This window comes from Bos indicus, chromosome 9, assembly GCF_029378745.1.
Source record: "Bos indicus isolate NIAB-ARS_2022 breed Sahiwal x Tharparkar chromosome 9, NIAB-ARS_B.indTharparkar_mat_pri_1.0, whole genome shotgun sequence".
Lineage (NCBI taxonomy): Eukaryota > Metazoa > Chordata > Mammalia > Artiodactyla > Bovidae > Bos > Bos indicus.
In genome coordinates this window covers 89,656,746-89,672,665 of record NC_091768.1, presented here as the reverse complement: position 1 = coordinate 89,672,665, position 15,920 = coordinate 89,656,746, and the positions used below count along the sequence as shown (strand labels likewise).

At 40.7% G+C, this 15,920-nt stretch overlaps 1 protein-coding gene across 6 annotated transcripts in view; it reads left to right on the top strand.

Annotated features, from left to right (window-relative positions):
• SYNE1 (spectrin repeat containing nuclear envelope protein 1) overlaps positions 1–15,920 on the top strand; it is a 505,866-nt gene that overhangs the window by 401,848 nt on the left and 88,098 nt on the right. For 5 of the 6 annotated variants that reach the window (XM_070796399.1, XM_070796398.1, XM_070796402.1 and 2 more), the window contains 3 exons: positions 1,202–1,396; positions 5,662–5,787; positions 9,198–9,353. In XM_070796399.1, the coding sequence (XP_070652500.1) occupies positions 1,202–1,396; positions 5,662–5,787; positions 9,198–9,353 (477 nt within the window). Of the gene's footprint in view, positions 1–1,201; positions 1,397–5,661; positions 5,788–9,197; positions 9,354–13,674; positions 13,901–15,920 lie in introns of those variants that run through there. The other variant, XM_070796404.1, reaches the window with a different exon arrangement.

Here is a 15,920-nt window from a genome sequence, read left to right as displayed (position 1 = left end):
CTAAATAGGCAAGCGCTTCCTAACCTATCTTTGTTATTGTTGTTTAGTCTCTAAATCATGCTGACTCACTCTCTTGCAACTCCATGTACTGTGGTTCACCAGGCTCCTTTGTCCATAGAATTCTCTAAGCAAGAATACTGGAGTGGATTGCCGTTTCGTTCTCCAGGGGATCTTCCCGACCCAGGGATCAAACCTGCATCTCCTGCATTGGCAGGCACTTTCTTCACCACTGAACCACCAGAGAAACCCTAACGTGTCTTAGGGTATCTGATATATGACCTTCTTCCACTCCATTTTCTACCTGATGGCTTAATACTCTTCCATGAATCTCAGTCACTTTTACTATAAAAATCAGTCTTCTCTTCAAGGTCTGGTCTTGCCTTATCTAACACCACTCACTTATAGACATCCTACATTCTAGCCACTGACAACTGAGTCTAGTGTCCTGACTCCTCATAATTTATCCTGTTGAGTGAGTTTGCCCATCCTTATTTCTCTGTGCGGAAGGTGTTCTCTCCCTGACTCCTGGCCTCATCACACCAGATCCTTCTTCATCTGGTTGTATCCCTGTGTCTTTCAAGACTCATGAAGCTTTTGCCTCTTGAAAAAGCCTCGCTGTGCCCTCCAAGTGGGTCAGACATCCCTCTGTGTCTCTTTGCATTAGCCTCATAGAGAAGTCAACTTCATAGAGAAGTCACCCCACTCCAGTACTCTTGCCTGGAAAATACCAGGGACGGAGGACCCTGGTGGGCTGCAGTCCATGGGGTCGCTACGAGTCGGACATGACTCTAAGCGACTTCACTTTCACTTTTCACTTTCATGCATTGGAGAAGGAAATGGCAACCCACTCCAGTGTTCTTGCCCGGAGAATCCCAGGGACGGGGGAGCCTGGTGGGCTGCCGTCTATGGGGTCGCACAGAGTTAGACACGACTGAAGCAACTTAGCAGCAGCAGCAGCATAGAGAAGTCTTCCTGTTGCATCATGACTGTTTAAAAGTTGGCAACAGAAACTAAGCCCTGTCTGTGGAATTCTCATTTATTTATATGTTCCTTCACTTGGGCCCAAAGTATAGGGTCAGTAAAGCTTTGGGGGGAAAAGGCATGTTATGGATGTAGAAATTTAGGATTATTTAAAAACACTTATAACGGGGATATGGTGAAGAGAAGAATGAGAAAGTCAAAAATCTCCGGTTCCTTTCAGTTCAAAGAAAAAGTGTTCCTGCGGCAACAAGGCAGCTACATCCTCACCGTGGAGGCTGGCAAGCAGCTTCTGCTTTCGGCCGACAGCGGGGCTGAGGCCACCCTGCAGGCCCAACTCGCTGAGATCCAAGAGAAATGGAAGTCAGCAAGTGTGTGTCTGGAGGAGCAGAAGAAAAAACTGGCCGGCTTGCTGCAGGTAAGTTCGGCTCTTCCCTCCTGTGGGCCTCATGTGGCTTAAAATGCCCTTGTAATAGTTGCGCTGCTTCCTCAATGTCATTATCCTGTGACTCAAATAATGCTGATCATTACATCAGACCTTGCAGTGTTTTGTCCCCTGTGTCTCGTTTAAGACTTTGTCCTGTCTTGCCTCAACGGGAAAAGTTTCCCAATCTTCAGCAGTTTGTCTTTCAGGAAAATCCCCCAACAAAGTAGTTTTAAATCTAATAAGGCCGTCCAAGTGATGAACTCTTGATTCATGGTCAGTGCTAAGCCAGAAGCCATGAGATAACTTTATAAATCCATACAAGAATGCAAAGAGCAGATTCCACTCCCTAATCTAAGACTCTAAAGTGGTTTTCGAGATTGATATCTCTTCTTTTATTGCAAGGGAAAAACTATCCAAGAAGACACTCTTGATTTGATCTTAGCTTATTCAAGCAAGTTGCTGTAAGATAAAATCTCCAGGAGGTATATTAAGCCTGTAGTTGGATACAGACAGCATGCTGATCATACAGAAAGTTTAGGGGAATGTAGATTTATCAGACCTCCCACAATGTGCTTTTCTCCCTCACTTTCCAATTCTTTGCATAAGACACAATTAAATCAGCAGCTGAATGAAGGTATGGGGCTCTAAACTCAGATAAACCCAAGTTAAAACCATAAGAAACGAGGTAGCCTGGCAAACTCAACCTCTCAAAGCCTCAGTTTCCTAATTTGTAGAGTGGGTATGATCACATCTCTTTCATAAGGCATTGTGAAGATTTAATAAAATAATGAAAGTGAATTATGTATCAAAATACTTGGTACATACTGAGTACTCAACAAATGATGGTAATTATTGTTGATATTATTAACATTTTGAAACCAAACATGACTAAATACCAAAGTTTAATATACATTGATAATCACCAGCACTTTAATGAGGTCATTTATTAAATTTGGCCTGTCTGTTTTTGGATCAAAGGTAATAATAATAAAGTTAATAAAACACATTTTGCTTTTTTTTCTCTGAATACTTAATGTTTGCACACTCATTTTTTTTTCTACTGAATCTTATTGAATAATATATTACCTTCTGTGCAGGAAGCAATGAATCAAAAATGCCACCCAACATATGTTAGAGAATCATTATTTGCACACACTGCAATTCATCAGTAATACAATATGCCTAATTCTTTTTTCTTCTTTTTTGGCTTTCAGGAAAGGATTAAAAACATTGTAAATCATTCTGTACAGAGCATGTTAATCATATATTTTTTCTTTATTTGTGATTGACTTTTGGACACATTTCTAAGACTGACTAAGATGAGATGTCTGAGTCATTTCATTTGCTTTGTCTGTTGTTCGTTGGCATATAAAATATCTGCTTTGATAAATGTTTGCAGACCATAACATTTAGTTACTTCCTTGTAATTCATTTAGTAAAACTCTTGGTTATAGCTTTAGAATCTAATCCATCTTTGGGAAGGGGAATCCCTATTCTCTTGTTAAAGTTGTATTTTTTATTTTTGGATCATACATTAGATCCTGTTTGCCTGGGAAGGAATTTATGGGGCTGAATTCTAATGTTTATACAGTCTCATTTTACTGTATCTTTTCACCACAGCCATGATGCTTACCTATTTTCGCTTTTAACTGAATGCTGAGTAAATACGCCAGAAACACAGTCATCATAGTTCTATGCCTGTGTGTTTACCACCTTCACAATTACCTCTTAACTCCGTTATAAAGGATGAAAGCTGACCTTTTCTCTTTTTAGATCAGTGAACATTCCTTGCCCACATGTTGAGAGATTTCAGCGTGTGAGATGATTTAATTGAGAATGTTGTTCAGCTTAAGCAGAAAGAGAGTCTGTTATCTGCCCTAACTGTGCTTAGCATTGATGAACAAAGCATAGCCTGGGAACACCAAGATATTTTAATAAAGGGGAATTGGAACAATTCTGTCCAAAAACAGACAGCTGGGACTTTGGGGTTTTGTTTTTGTTCTTTCTGGTGAATGGGAAGAAGGAATGTGGTTATATACTCTAGGAAGTTCCCTGAAGGAATTTTTTTTAAAAAATGAAAAGTTTGGGCCAAACTGTCAGTTCATTTAGAAACCAAAAGACATTATGAGCAAGGAGGTAAGGTGGCCATTATGTCTCAAAGAAGAGAGTTGAAATAGCAACTGTGTGTTGCTGTGGTGAAAATAAGGCATCAGGAGAAAAGATAGAAAGAACTCAGACAGGAAGAGACTGGTGATGAAAGATAGTCCAAAGAATAATGTGAAGAGAAATGTAGCAGGATTTGGCACTAGGCTGATGACTAAAAACAACTCAAGTTGTCTCTGCTGCTGCTGCTGCTAAGTCACTTCAGTCATGTCCGACTCTGTGCGACCCCATAGACGGCAGCCCACCAGGCTCTGCCGTCCATGGGATTCTCCAGGCAAGAACATTGGAGTGGGTTGCCATTTCCTTCTCCAATGCATGAAAGTGAAAAGTGAAAGTGAAGTCACTCAGTCGTGTCCGACTCTTAGCGACCCCAAGGACTGCAGCCTACCAGGCTCCTCTGTCCATGGGATTTTCCAGGCAAGAGTACTGGAGTGCGGTGCCATTGCCTTCTCTGGAACTCAGTAATTTAAGTTGTGGGAGAGGGAGGGGAGGCCAGGAGTGTAGAGTATCAGACAAACTGAAGGAGATTTGTTGAGTTGAATTTAATTGGCACAGAGACCCCAGATGTGGGCTATTTGTAGATAGGGTGCTGTAAAGAATCAGGTCTCCATCATGGTTGCTCTCTCTCTCTTTTTTTTTACTTTTTTGTTTTCTTTTACTCTCCTTTTTTTAATTACCCAAGAAGTCATGTGTCTGAAAAAAAAATTCAGGTAAGAACTGAAGTACAGAGAGTAAAAAAAATTAAATGTTCCCTACATGACACTACCACTCAAATCCAAATCCTAGTATCTTTCCTAGAGGTAACCTTTGTTACCTTTGGTGTGTAGTATTTTGAAACACAACCACAGCATGTATGCTTTCTTTTGTCAGCACCTAGGAGAAGGCAATGGCACCCCACTCCAGTACCCTTGCCTGGAAAATCCCAAGGATGGGGGAGCCTGGTAGGCTGCAGTCCATGGGGTCACTAAGAGTCGGACATGAGTGAGCCACTTCACTTTCACTTTTCACTTTCATGCATTGGAGAAGGAAATGGCAACCCACTCCAGTATTCTTGCCTGGAGAATCCCAGGGACGGGGCAGCCTGGTGGGCTGCCGTCTATGGAGTCGCATAGAGTCGGACACAACTGATGCGACTCAGCAGCAGCAGCAACAGTAATCTACCACATTCCTTACCGCCATGTTCTTACCTGTTTTTTTTTAATTAATTAATTTATTTGGTTTCTCTGGGTCTTAGTTGCTGGATCTTCAATCTTTGTTGCAGCATGCGGATATTTAGCTGTGGCATGCGAGATCTAGTTCCTGACCAGGAATCAAACCTGGGCCCCTTGCATTGGGAGCATAGAGTCTTATCCCCTAGACCACCAGGGAAGTCCCAATACTCTACCTCTTTACCTGTTACATTCTCCTTCAGAGTACTGATCCGTACTGACATATAAGGTGTACATTTAAAATTGTTGAATTCAAAAAAAAAATAAAAAATAAAATTGTTGAATTCTCTCTCTTGGTCTACTTTTTTTGCTTTAGTTCATACTGTTTATGTATTGAATTGAATCAGAGCCAGGTTTATATTACCTTTACATTTCATATCACTTCTCTTACCTAATATGTATTTTCACCCTGAAAGAGATTCCATATCCTCTTTTCTACCCCTTATAGTGTGTTGAGATAATAGAGACATGAGTGCAGTTATGGGTGGGCTTAGGAGAGAGGCAAAGTAGTGTGTTTATACTCTTACTTCCATAGACAGATTTGGATGCAAAAACATTTTCGAAAACTGATAATATTCTGTTTTTGTCCTTGACATCTCGACACCTCTTGTTCCCTTGCATTCTCCCACAGTTTTTGAGAGTTTGTGTTATTTCGGTTTTTGTAAGGAACACTGAGACATAATGCCTCACCTGCTTGAAGCCACGCAGATAATGAGAAAAGTTTAGAACTCAGCTCTTCTGTTACTGATGCCCATGGCTATGGATCTGGACGCCTTTGCAGTACTCATCAGTGTAACTTTAATCCATTGTCTGGGAGTTGAGAAGAGAGTTTTTCTTGTTTCCTAACTTCTTATTCCTTAAAATTTCTTTCTCTGGCCATTCTAGGACTGGGAAAAGTGTGAGAACGGAATAGCTGATTCTCTGGAGAAACTACGAACTTTCAAAAAGAGGCTTTCCCAGCCTCTCCCAGATCATCACGAAGAGCTCCATGCGGAGCAGATGTGCTGCAAGGTAAACCACTGGACTAAGCTTTTAACTGTCACCTACCTGTGCTTCTGGGCTTCCCTGGTGGCTCAGATGTTAAAGCATCTGCCTGCAATGCAGGAGACCAGGGTTCAATCCCTGATTTGGGAAGATGCCTTGGAGAAGCAAATGGCTACCCACTCCAGTATTCTTGCCTTGAGGGTTCCATGGACAGAGCCTGGCAGGCTATGATCCATGGGGCCACAAAGAGTTAGACACAACTGAGTGACTAACACTTCCACTTTCTTGTGCTTCTAGTGTGATGCCTTTGAAAGCATAATTCAGTTGAGCTTCTGTAATGGTCTACCTGTAGGTGCAAGTTTCTGGTATCTTGCATTAGGGCAGACAACTCTGGTGAAACTTGCTTATTGATTTATTGCAGTTGATGAAATTATAGACTAGTTTATGGATTACCATGAGTGAGTCAATGAAAATGTAAAACACAATATTAAAAGACAGTTAAAACGTAGATTAAGAGCAATAAAGACAATCCTTCTAAACCGTCCACACTGGACAGTCATTCAGCAAAAGAGTCTAGTTCACATGTAGAAGAGTGAGGCTCGGCGACATGGAAATTCTGTAGACCGCGGTCCTTGGAGAAACACAACCTGCCCTCTAGGCTCTTTTCTGTTAGAAAAACCAGGAACTATATTAGCTGATTTCACTTACTGCATTGAGTCACACAGTCCTTTGTATCTTCAGGGCCCTATCAATTTAGAGATTGTGATCAACACCTCAAATGGCACTTGGAAGCCAATCAGTAGCTAAAACAGGCTGCTCCCTGCACGGGGCACTCAGTGAGACCAACATGATTTAGTGTCTGTAGGATTTGTTCCATTCACTCCTGAGTAGCTAAGTCAAGTGCCAAGACAGCAGTTCTCTGCTGAGCAATATGCAGATCAAAATAAAGTTATCTTTAAAGATGCTTTTTCCCTCCAATGAAACATGTCCTCATGTTCTCCAAGTCATTTGTAAATTACTGCACTGGAGTGACTTTTGTTTAAAACTTCACACAGATATAAATGATTTAGAAGCCTTTAAGAAAGATTAATTAAAAAAAGAAAAAAGATTTCTTTTTGGCTGCACCAGATCTTAGTTGCAGCACACAGGATCTCTAGTTGAGGCATGTAGAATCTAGTTCCCTGACCAGGGATCGAACCCAGGTCCCCTGCTTTGAGAGCTCAGAGTCTTAGCCACTGGACCACCAGGGAGGTCCCAAGAAAGATTAATTTTTAGAGAAGTCCAGAAATCATTAAAAGAGTAGATATAAGAATTTTTCTTCAGTATTAAAATGTGAAGATGATCTTTGAAACTGAAAAGAGGCAGATTTAGGAAAAAGAAAGGTAGTGTACTTTATGTCATGGATGATAAAGGAGTGAAATATTATCTAGAGATGTAAAGTCAGTACTATGCAAAGATTAAAAAATATTTAAGTCTTTGACTGTGAATCTATGACAAATGATTAAAGAAAACTTTCAAGAGGCAGGAATGGGCGTTTAGTGGGCCCCTGTGTGCCCATAGCTGGCCAGTGTTATCTCCATTGGCGTGAACACAAGCTCCTAAGGACAGTCTGTCATTTCCCTTCTGCAGATGTGGAAAACGAAGCAGCTAGAAATTTAATAACTTTTCAAAGTTGGTAATTATCAGAGTTTCCTGAATCCAAAGGCTATATTTTTATCACACAAACATCTAAAATGGAGTCCATGAGTCTGTGATAGTTGGGCCCTGGTGCTGGTGTTTCTTTTTTAAACCCATACACCCAATCTGATATTTGAGTTTGGGGTGGAGTTGGAAATTGGTATAAAAAGAAGAAAATCTTTACAGTGATATGGCAGTTTAATATGACTACAGGTATAAACAGAAATGCTGCATATTTAATACTCCCGGATGGTTTGGTCTTTCAGCCAAACACTGTTACCATGGGACCTTGTGTCCCAAAATACACAGCAGTTACAAACATGCCCTGCTATTAAGTTTGGAGATTAGAAGGATGCATTTCGGTCCAGCTTCCTGCTACTCTTTCCCCCAAACCACCTTAGCAGCAAAACAAAGCAATTACCTAGAAAATTCTGGCTAAAACCTAGTTTGCTTAAATTGCCTGAGAAGTTAGCCTCAGACTGTCGTTAATTGCCTTTGCCTTTGGAAACTTGTCTCCTGTTTAATGAGACAAAAGAGAAGGTAAAAGCCATGTGAAATATTCTATTCATGAACAAAATTAGCTGGAATCTAAAAACATCAACAGCTGGCAAAAAGCAAGAGCTATACAAATTTTAAAACTAGTCATCTGTTCAAAGCATTGCAAAAACTGTTGAAAAAACTTTCAAATATTATTATATGGATTTTTTTTTCCTGAAATTGTTCCCCGAAAGGACAAAATACGTATTTTACCAGTAGCTGAATGATCTCTTTTCTTCTGCAGTAAACATATTCAGCCCATTATTTTAAATCAAGTAATACCAGCAATACATCTTTTTAGCTACAATGTATCAATAAGTCTGTAGCAATTGATAGTGTTTGAAGATGAGAGTTAAATCTAGTAGTTTGGATTTTTAAAAAGTATTTCACAAACATGATCCGTCACTTGAGACAAAGGTAAAGGATTTTATTAAGCTGATTTAAAAATAAGTAAGATCACAATACTGGATGCTTGGGGCTGGTGCACTGGGACGACCCAGAGGGATGGTATGGGGAAGGAGGAGGGAGGAGGGTTCAGGATGGGGAACACATGTATACCTGTGGTGGATTCATTTCGATATTTGGCAAAACCAATACAATATTGTAAAGTTTAAAAATAAAAAAAAATTTAAAAAAAAAGTAAGTAAGATCAATATGGTGATGAAACTTGAACTAGGAAAGACAATCAGAAGTGGTCAGTGAAGTGGAAAATAGATCTCCATTTCCAGTTAGGAAAGATTCTGCAAGCAACCTGGTACTATATCAGAAGAACCTGGCAAATTATCAGATTATGTAGGAAGAAAAGTGTTGAGTTGGCCAAAAAGTTCATTCAGGTTTTTTCATAACATCTGATGGAAAAACCTGAATGAACTTTTTGACCAACCCAATAGATAAACAGTTTGGGTGTTCAAATAGAATGGAATGGAAAGGCAGTGACATCAAGTGCCAGTGACAAGTCACTTTCATTGTGTCCAACTCTTTGCAACCCTATGGACTGTAGCCTGCCAGACTTCTCTGTCCCTGGGATTCTCCAGGCAAGAGTACAGGGTTGATGTGCCCTCCTCCAGGGGATCAAACCCAAGCCTCATATCTGCTGCATTCCCAGATGCCACCTGGAAGCCCAGAGACATTAAGAGGGATTTCAAATACACTTGAGAAATTGGTGATGATAGATGCCCATGAGTATTCAAGTTTTGTGCTTTTCTTTAAAAAAAAAAATCTAGGAATTGGAAAACACAGTTGGGAGCTGGACAGATGACTTGGCACAGCTGACACTGCTGAAGAAGGCTCTCTGTGCTTACATCAGTGCAGATGATATCTCCATCCTTAACGAACGCATGGAGCTTCTGCAGAGGCAGTGGGAAGAACTATGCCACCAGGTGAGACAAACTCTAGACACTCAGCATCCGCTCAGAAAGGCTGCAAACTAGAAGATGGTTTGAAATGTCTGTGGCTGTGTTCACATTTGGACCCGTCCCACTTGGACAGAGGAAAACTCTGGGCTTATTATGACAATGCTTCAAATTTAGACAATTATATCTTAACACTCTATTTTAAATGTATCCAAACTGGATTCTCTTGCTCTTTCTTTTACTGGCTGTCAAAATATTTTGAAAAGGAAGTACAGTTATGTGGTACATGGATGTGGTTTTGCTAGGTAGGTATTGGTGGTCCCTTTCATACTTACAACAGGTAAAAAAGCATGGTTTTATTTGCAGTTTTAGCTGATGCTATGAGTGGTTTGTATGTGTATGCATGCTCAGTCACTTCAGTCGTGTCCAACTCTTTGCAACCCCATGGATCGTGGTCCACCAGCCTCCTCTGTCCATGGGATTTTCCTGGCAAGAATACTGGAGTGGGTTTCCAGTATTGCCTCCAATATTGCCTTCTCCAGGCAATATTCCTGACCCAGAGATCAAACCCATATCTCCTGCATACAGGAAGGTTCTTTACTGCTGAGCAACTGGAGAAGCTCGGTTTTGTACATTTAACATTGGAAACAGTGTCAGACTTTATTTTGGGGGGCTCCAAAATCACTGCAGATGGTGACTGCAGCCATGAAATTAAAAGACGCTCACTCCTTGGAAGGAAAGTTATGACCAACCTAGATAGCATGTTCAAAAGCAGAGACATTACTTTGCCAACAAAGGTCCGTCTAGTCAAGGCTATGGTTTTTCCTGTGGTCATGTATGGATGTGAGAGTTGGACTGTGAAGAAGGCTGAGTGCCAAAGAATTGATGCTTTTGAACTGTGGTGTTGGAAAAGACTCTTGAGAGTCCCTTGGACTGCAAGGAGATCCAACCAGTCCATTCTGAAGGAGATCAGCCCTGGGATTTCTTTGGAAGGAATGATGCTAAAGCTGAAACTCCAGTACTTTGGCCACCTCATGTGAAGGGTTGACTCATTGGAAAAGACTCTGATGCTAGGAGGGATTGGGGGCAGGAGGAGAAGGGGACGACAGAGGATGAGATGGCTGGATGGCATCACTGACTCGATGGACGTGAGTCTGAGTGAACTCCAGGAGTTGGTGATAGACAGGGAGGCCTGGCGTGCTGCGATTCATGGGGTCGCAGAGTCGGACACGACTGAGCGACTGATCTGATCTGATCTGATTGCTCCTGATTTATGATAGTTGTTTCCTCACAATTCATGGGTATATGACATTTTTAGCCATACTTGACTCATTTAGTAAGTGCATTCAAAGTGCATGCAGGGTAAGTTACTTAAGTTGTGTCCAACTCTTTGCAACCCTATGGACTGTAGTTTACCAGGCTCCTCTGTCCATGGAGTTCTCCAGGCAAGAACACTGCAGTGGGCTGCCATGCCCTCCTCCAGCGGATCTTCCTGACCCAGGGATCGAACCTGCATGTTCTACATCATCTGCATTGGCAAGCGGGTTCTTTCCCACTAGTGCCCCTGGGAAGCCCACATTCTGTGTGCACAATACCTTAAAAGAGATCCCAGAATGGGTTTTGGTTTGGAAATGAAAGAGAAAGATTGGTGGAGTGACAAGGAGTGGACACTCAAGGCAAATAGGAATAATAGAGCCCATAAGTGAAGAATGGCTCTGACTTACGGCCTTGAGGTCATACATTTCAGGGAGTGGGAACCATGTCTGTAGGGTTCCTTACTGCACCTTCATTGCCTTGCCTGGCACAAAATAGGTTATGATGCATATTTGTTAAACGAATCAGTCACATTAATTATTGAGAATTTCACAAGCTAGAGTAGATGTCCCTACTGTGTAGTTTATCATTGAGCTGAGACTAAAATCCGTTAAAAAGAACTTATACAGTGAAGAGGAAAACCAGGTATAAGTAACACAATATACAAAAATGTAAGCAAACTAAGGACAGTGTGGATCGCAGAGAATAAAGGAAGTCCTTATTGAACTGAATAAATCTTGAATTGAGTGCTGAGATCCGAGTGGAAAAGACGGCTTGGTGTAGGGGGAAAAGTGGAGGTGTTAGACAAGTTTGGGGCTTGAAAAAGGTACAGGAATAGAGCAGAAAGAGAACCTGCTGTATTCCAACACTCCTGGCTGGAGAGAAGTAGCTGTGGGAAGGATGAACTGGAGAAAAATTCTGGAGCACACTTGGCAAATGCACACGCGCACACGTGTGTGTGAGTGTATGTGCTTTTAAAAGAAAGAATTGTAAGAGATGATTATCGTTAAGCATGTCAATGATTTGCATTCAAAATTCATTTAGTCACTTTTCCCAGGGTTGTACATTCTCATTGAACCCAGTGAGGAACTTAAATGGAGTGTGTTGATATTCGTCACACTTTATTCTTTTTTGAGTTTTCAATCCAGAATCTATACCATCTAGTAAATTAGTGTATACTTTTTAATGTAAAGATTGTATCATAGCATATATAAATAAAAGATATTTGGTGGATATAGTCATTCGAGAATGATCACAGCAATGTTAAGTTACCCTTGTGAGCTTTATTCATCCATTTTTCTTAAAACTGAGACAAGTCTAGCACTGCTTGCTGACTCAGTACTTTTTAGTAGATCATGTGAAATGAATTAGACTAGATCCATTTCTCTAGCTATTTGAGGTCTGTGAAGCTTTCAGAGAGAGAACACTTTAAATATCGGCTCCCATCACCTTCCCAAACCTACCATGAAATCCTCTACCCCAAGATCTTGCTCAGGCCATTCTTCTTGCCTAAACTTCCTGCCTAGAGTATTCATTCCTTCTTTTTTGATTTTCTAATCTATCCTCTTCTTTTGAATTCCAACACTCCTGTGATGCCACTGTTTGAGATGCTGAGACCTCTGTCTTTTCTCTGAACTCCCAACTACCTTTTCATCTATGCCATCGTGTGACAGCACACTGTTCCTTTGTTCCTCCCTTCTTCTCATTTTCTTTTTATGTTTGAAATTTGATTTGAAGACTCTGAAGCTCTTGAGGACAAACCTTTTCTTTGCATCTCCAGTACCTAGAACAGCTGAGTGTTCATTTATACTGTTGATTATCAGGATAGGATTTTAGGACATTTATTTTATTTCTTACGTTCCTCTAAATGTAGAATAATGACAAGGTTTCTGAATATTTTGGAGGGTGCGAAGATTATGAGTATGTAATACTTCTTGGCTTAGGAAGACCAGTACTATGTAGGAAAACCATCATGTATAGAGGATGCTCACTTCCAGTTACAAGCTGAGCAAGTTCCAGGGATTTAATGTCCAGCACGGGGACTATAGTCAACAGACCAGATTATATACTTTAAAGTTGCTAGCAGAGTATATCTTAAGTGTTCTCGGTTCAGTTCAGTTCAGTCGCTTAGTCGTTTCCAACTCTTTGCGACCCCATGAACCGCAGCATGCCAGGCCTCCCTGTCCATCACCAACTCCCGGAGTCTACCCAAACCCATGTCTATTGAGTCGGTGATGCCATCCAACCATCTTATCCTCTGTCATCCCCTTCTCTTCCTGCCTTCAATCTTTCCCAGCATCAGGGTCTTTTCAAATGAGTCAGCTCTTTGCATCAGGTGGCCAAAGTATTGGAGTTTCAGCTTCAACATCAGTCCTTCCAATGAATATTCAGACTGATTTCCTTTAAGATTTATATAATCTTAAAACATAAAACATAAAAGTTAGGTTGTAAAATTAACTTAACATAAAAGTTATGTTGTAAAATTACTCAGCAGACTTACATATAGCTAGGCAACAGTCTGTTTAAAAATACATTTTGAAAGTGCCTGTTGATCATATAACATTCTGTGAAGAGACTAATACCTTGCACCTGTGAGTAGACTAAGACAAGTAAAAAAAAAAAGAGGAAGCAGAAACAGTGTTTCTAGAAACCTTCTATATTGAACATCTTAAGGCCTGAAGCTGAAGCATGCCCTTCTCACATTGCTTCAGTCTAAAGAGTCCCTTGTAGCTCAGTCAATAAAGTGTCTACTTGCAATGCAGGAGACCCAGGTTTGATTCTTGGGTTGGGAAGATCCCCTGGAGAAGGAAGTGGCTACCCACTCCAGTATTCTTGCCTGGAGAATCCCATGGACAGAGGAGTCTGGCAGCCTAGAGTCTATGGGTTTGCAAGAATCAGACACGACTGAGTGGCTGAGCACAGCACACAAACAATTAAATCAGCAAAAGTTTAGTCATGTGTATTCATACCAAAGTTGCCAGGATATAGCCGGAAGGAGAAGTGTAGACCAGTTACTACTTCTTGAGTTAGTATTTCCGGAGAACTTCTGTCAAGCATGCAACCACAAAAGGAAATGAGCTTGTGCCTATGTCTCATTTTAAAAAGTTAAAAACTTAAGTGAAGCAAGGCATAATCCCCTTGTTAAAGACCAAGTAGTGTGTTCACATTCCAATGAAAGCAACTGGTGAGAAGTACGATCTGACTGGGGCTCCAGACGAGGAGGAGAGGGCCGCCCTGTGCGTGACCACTGCAGAGTTGAGGTAACGGAAAAGTGTCCTGCCTTCAAGTAGAGCCCCGGAAAGGACTCTTGTGCCTGTGGATAGTCATGGCTTCTGTTTGCTTTCATTCCTGCCTTGGTTTGTAGAGCTGTGTGTAATTCCAGCTGAGATTTAAATATATCATCATTGTCATTGCTTGGTGTTCTTTCAGATTGTCATGGTAAAAATATCTGAAGCAGAAGAGGATGTGTTTCCTGTTCAGCTGCCTCCCGCTCTGGAGGTTTTAGCTGGTGTTTGTCAGCTGTTGGCAGTGCAATGTGTTTAAACCCTTGAGAAAACACAAATATGTGCTAAACTGATAAATAAGTTGAGGGCTTCCACTGAGCTCAAAGGAAAAACCGAAAGGAAAATGCTGTCCCCATTATTAATGTAAATCTTTTGAAAAGCTTTTGGCACCAGTTTGTAACCAGTGTTTATGGCCTACCTGTTCCTTCTTTCAACTGCTATTCTGTCTAAGCAAGTAAAATGAAAATAACACTTGCATGGTGTGTGAAAAAACTAGAAACATGTATTCAAGCTGCTTCATGAATACATGCATGTCAAAGAGAAAAAAGTGTTAAAACGCAAATTTCGTATATAGTTGTACTACTAGTAGTAACAGTAGTTAAGTAGACTTAACTTTTGTTGGGCTTCTCTGAGGGCTCACGTGGTAAAGTATCCACCTGCAGTGCAGGAGACACTGGAGACTTGGGTTCAATCCCAGGATTGGGAAGATCCCCCAGAGGAGGGCATGGCAACCCACTCTAGTATTCTTGCTCGGAAAATCTCATGGACAGAGGAGCTTGGTGGTCTATGATCCATGGTGTTGCAAAGAATTGGACACGACTGAAGTGACTGAGCATTTAACTTTTGTTAGCTCTTTAAGATCTACTGGTCACTTTCTTGAATTATTTTCTTCTTTGAAGAATAGATTCTATTATGAGCCTCCAGTGTTCCAGTACATAAGACATTTCATATAGCAGACACATGTTTACTGCAAACCATAGACATTTAGTGAAATTTGGGACAAATGGAAGATTAATTTACAAACAGTAAAAATAAAGCTTAAGAAAGATGAATAATCTTGCCCTGGTCATAATCTGTAGTAAGTGATAGAGATTGTTTTTGAATCTCATCTGCCTCTGGTATTTGATCATAACATTATATTGCAACATGTATCAAAAACTCAAGCTTTACTGGTCAACGTGGTCCTCAAATGTGTCTAACCTCCTCTCTCCCTGTCTCTGAAAAGAGGGTAGGTATTATCCTCTTTTAACCTAATAGCTACCTCTCAAAGAGGTAGATAATATTTTCTGTTGTGTGATTGTCTTCCCTGAAGTGTTGTTGCTAAAAGCCCTAGAATTTATTCTTGCCCATGGCCAGGATATGAGGGAAGACTCAGAGGCACTACACATAGCAGAGCTACACATCGTCTGAAGTCTGAAGGGCAGGGATTTCTAACTTTGTATGGAAAACAGTTCCTTTGGGCATTTTCAACCATGAAAATATAGTTTCAGCTTGGATAGCAGTCAAAGCAAAAATTGTAATATTAGTATGATTCTGATATTCTGTGAATGAAAAAGAAAGTTATATACACCAGAAAGTTCAAAATCTTAGCATTCCAGCAGATGGAAATACACTCTGCTGTCAGAGGTTGAGAGGAAAATGGTGCTGGAGGAATCGTGCTCTTCAGGACTGTCTTGGTAGAACTTGATATAGGTGAAATTTGTGTCTAAAACTTTTAATCTGTGTTTTCTTTTTTCCATTCCCATCAATACCCACAACAAGTAAATGCACTGTTGTTCTGCCTTGAGGAAAAATTAATGGTAAACTGAATTATACCAATGGGGAAATACTTAATAGATTCATACGTGTCACCTCTACCCAGAGAAATTTTTATTTTAAAATATCATGTTAACTCAAAAGAGTGAATTTCTAATGGTAACATTTCAAAAATTATGGCAGGTTGTGGGGTTTGCTCGCTAGGCAGATCACTAAGCTGGACCTGGCATGAATATCCTGG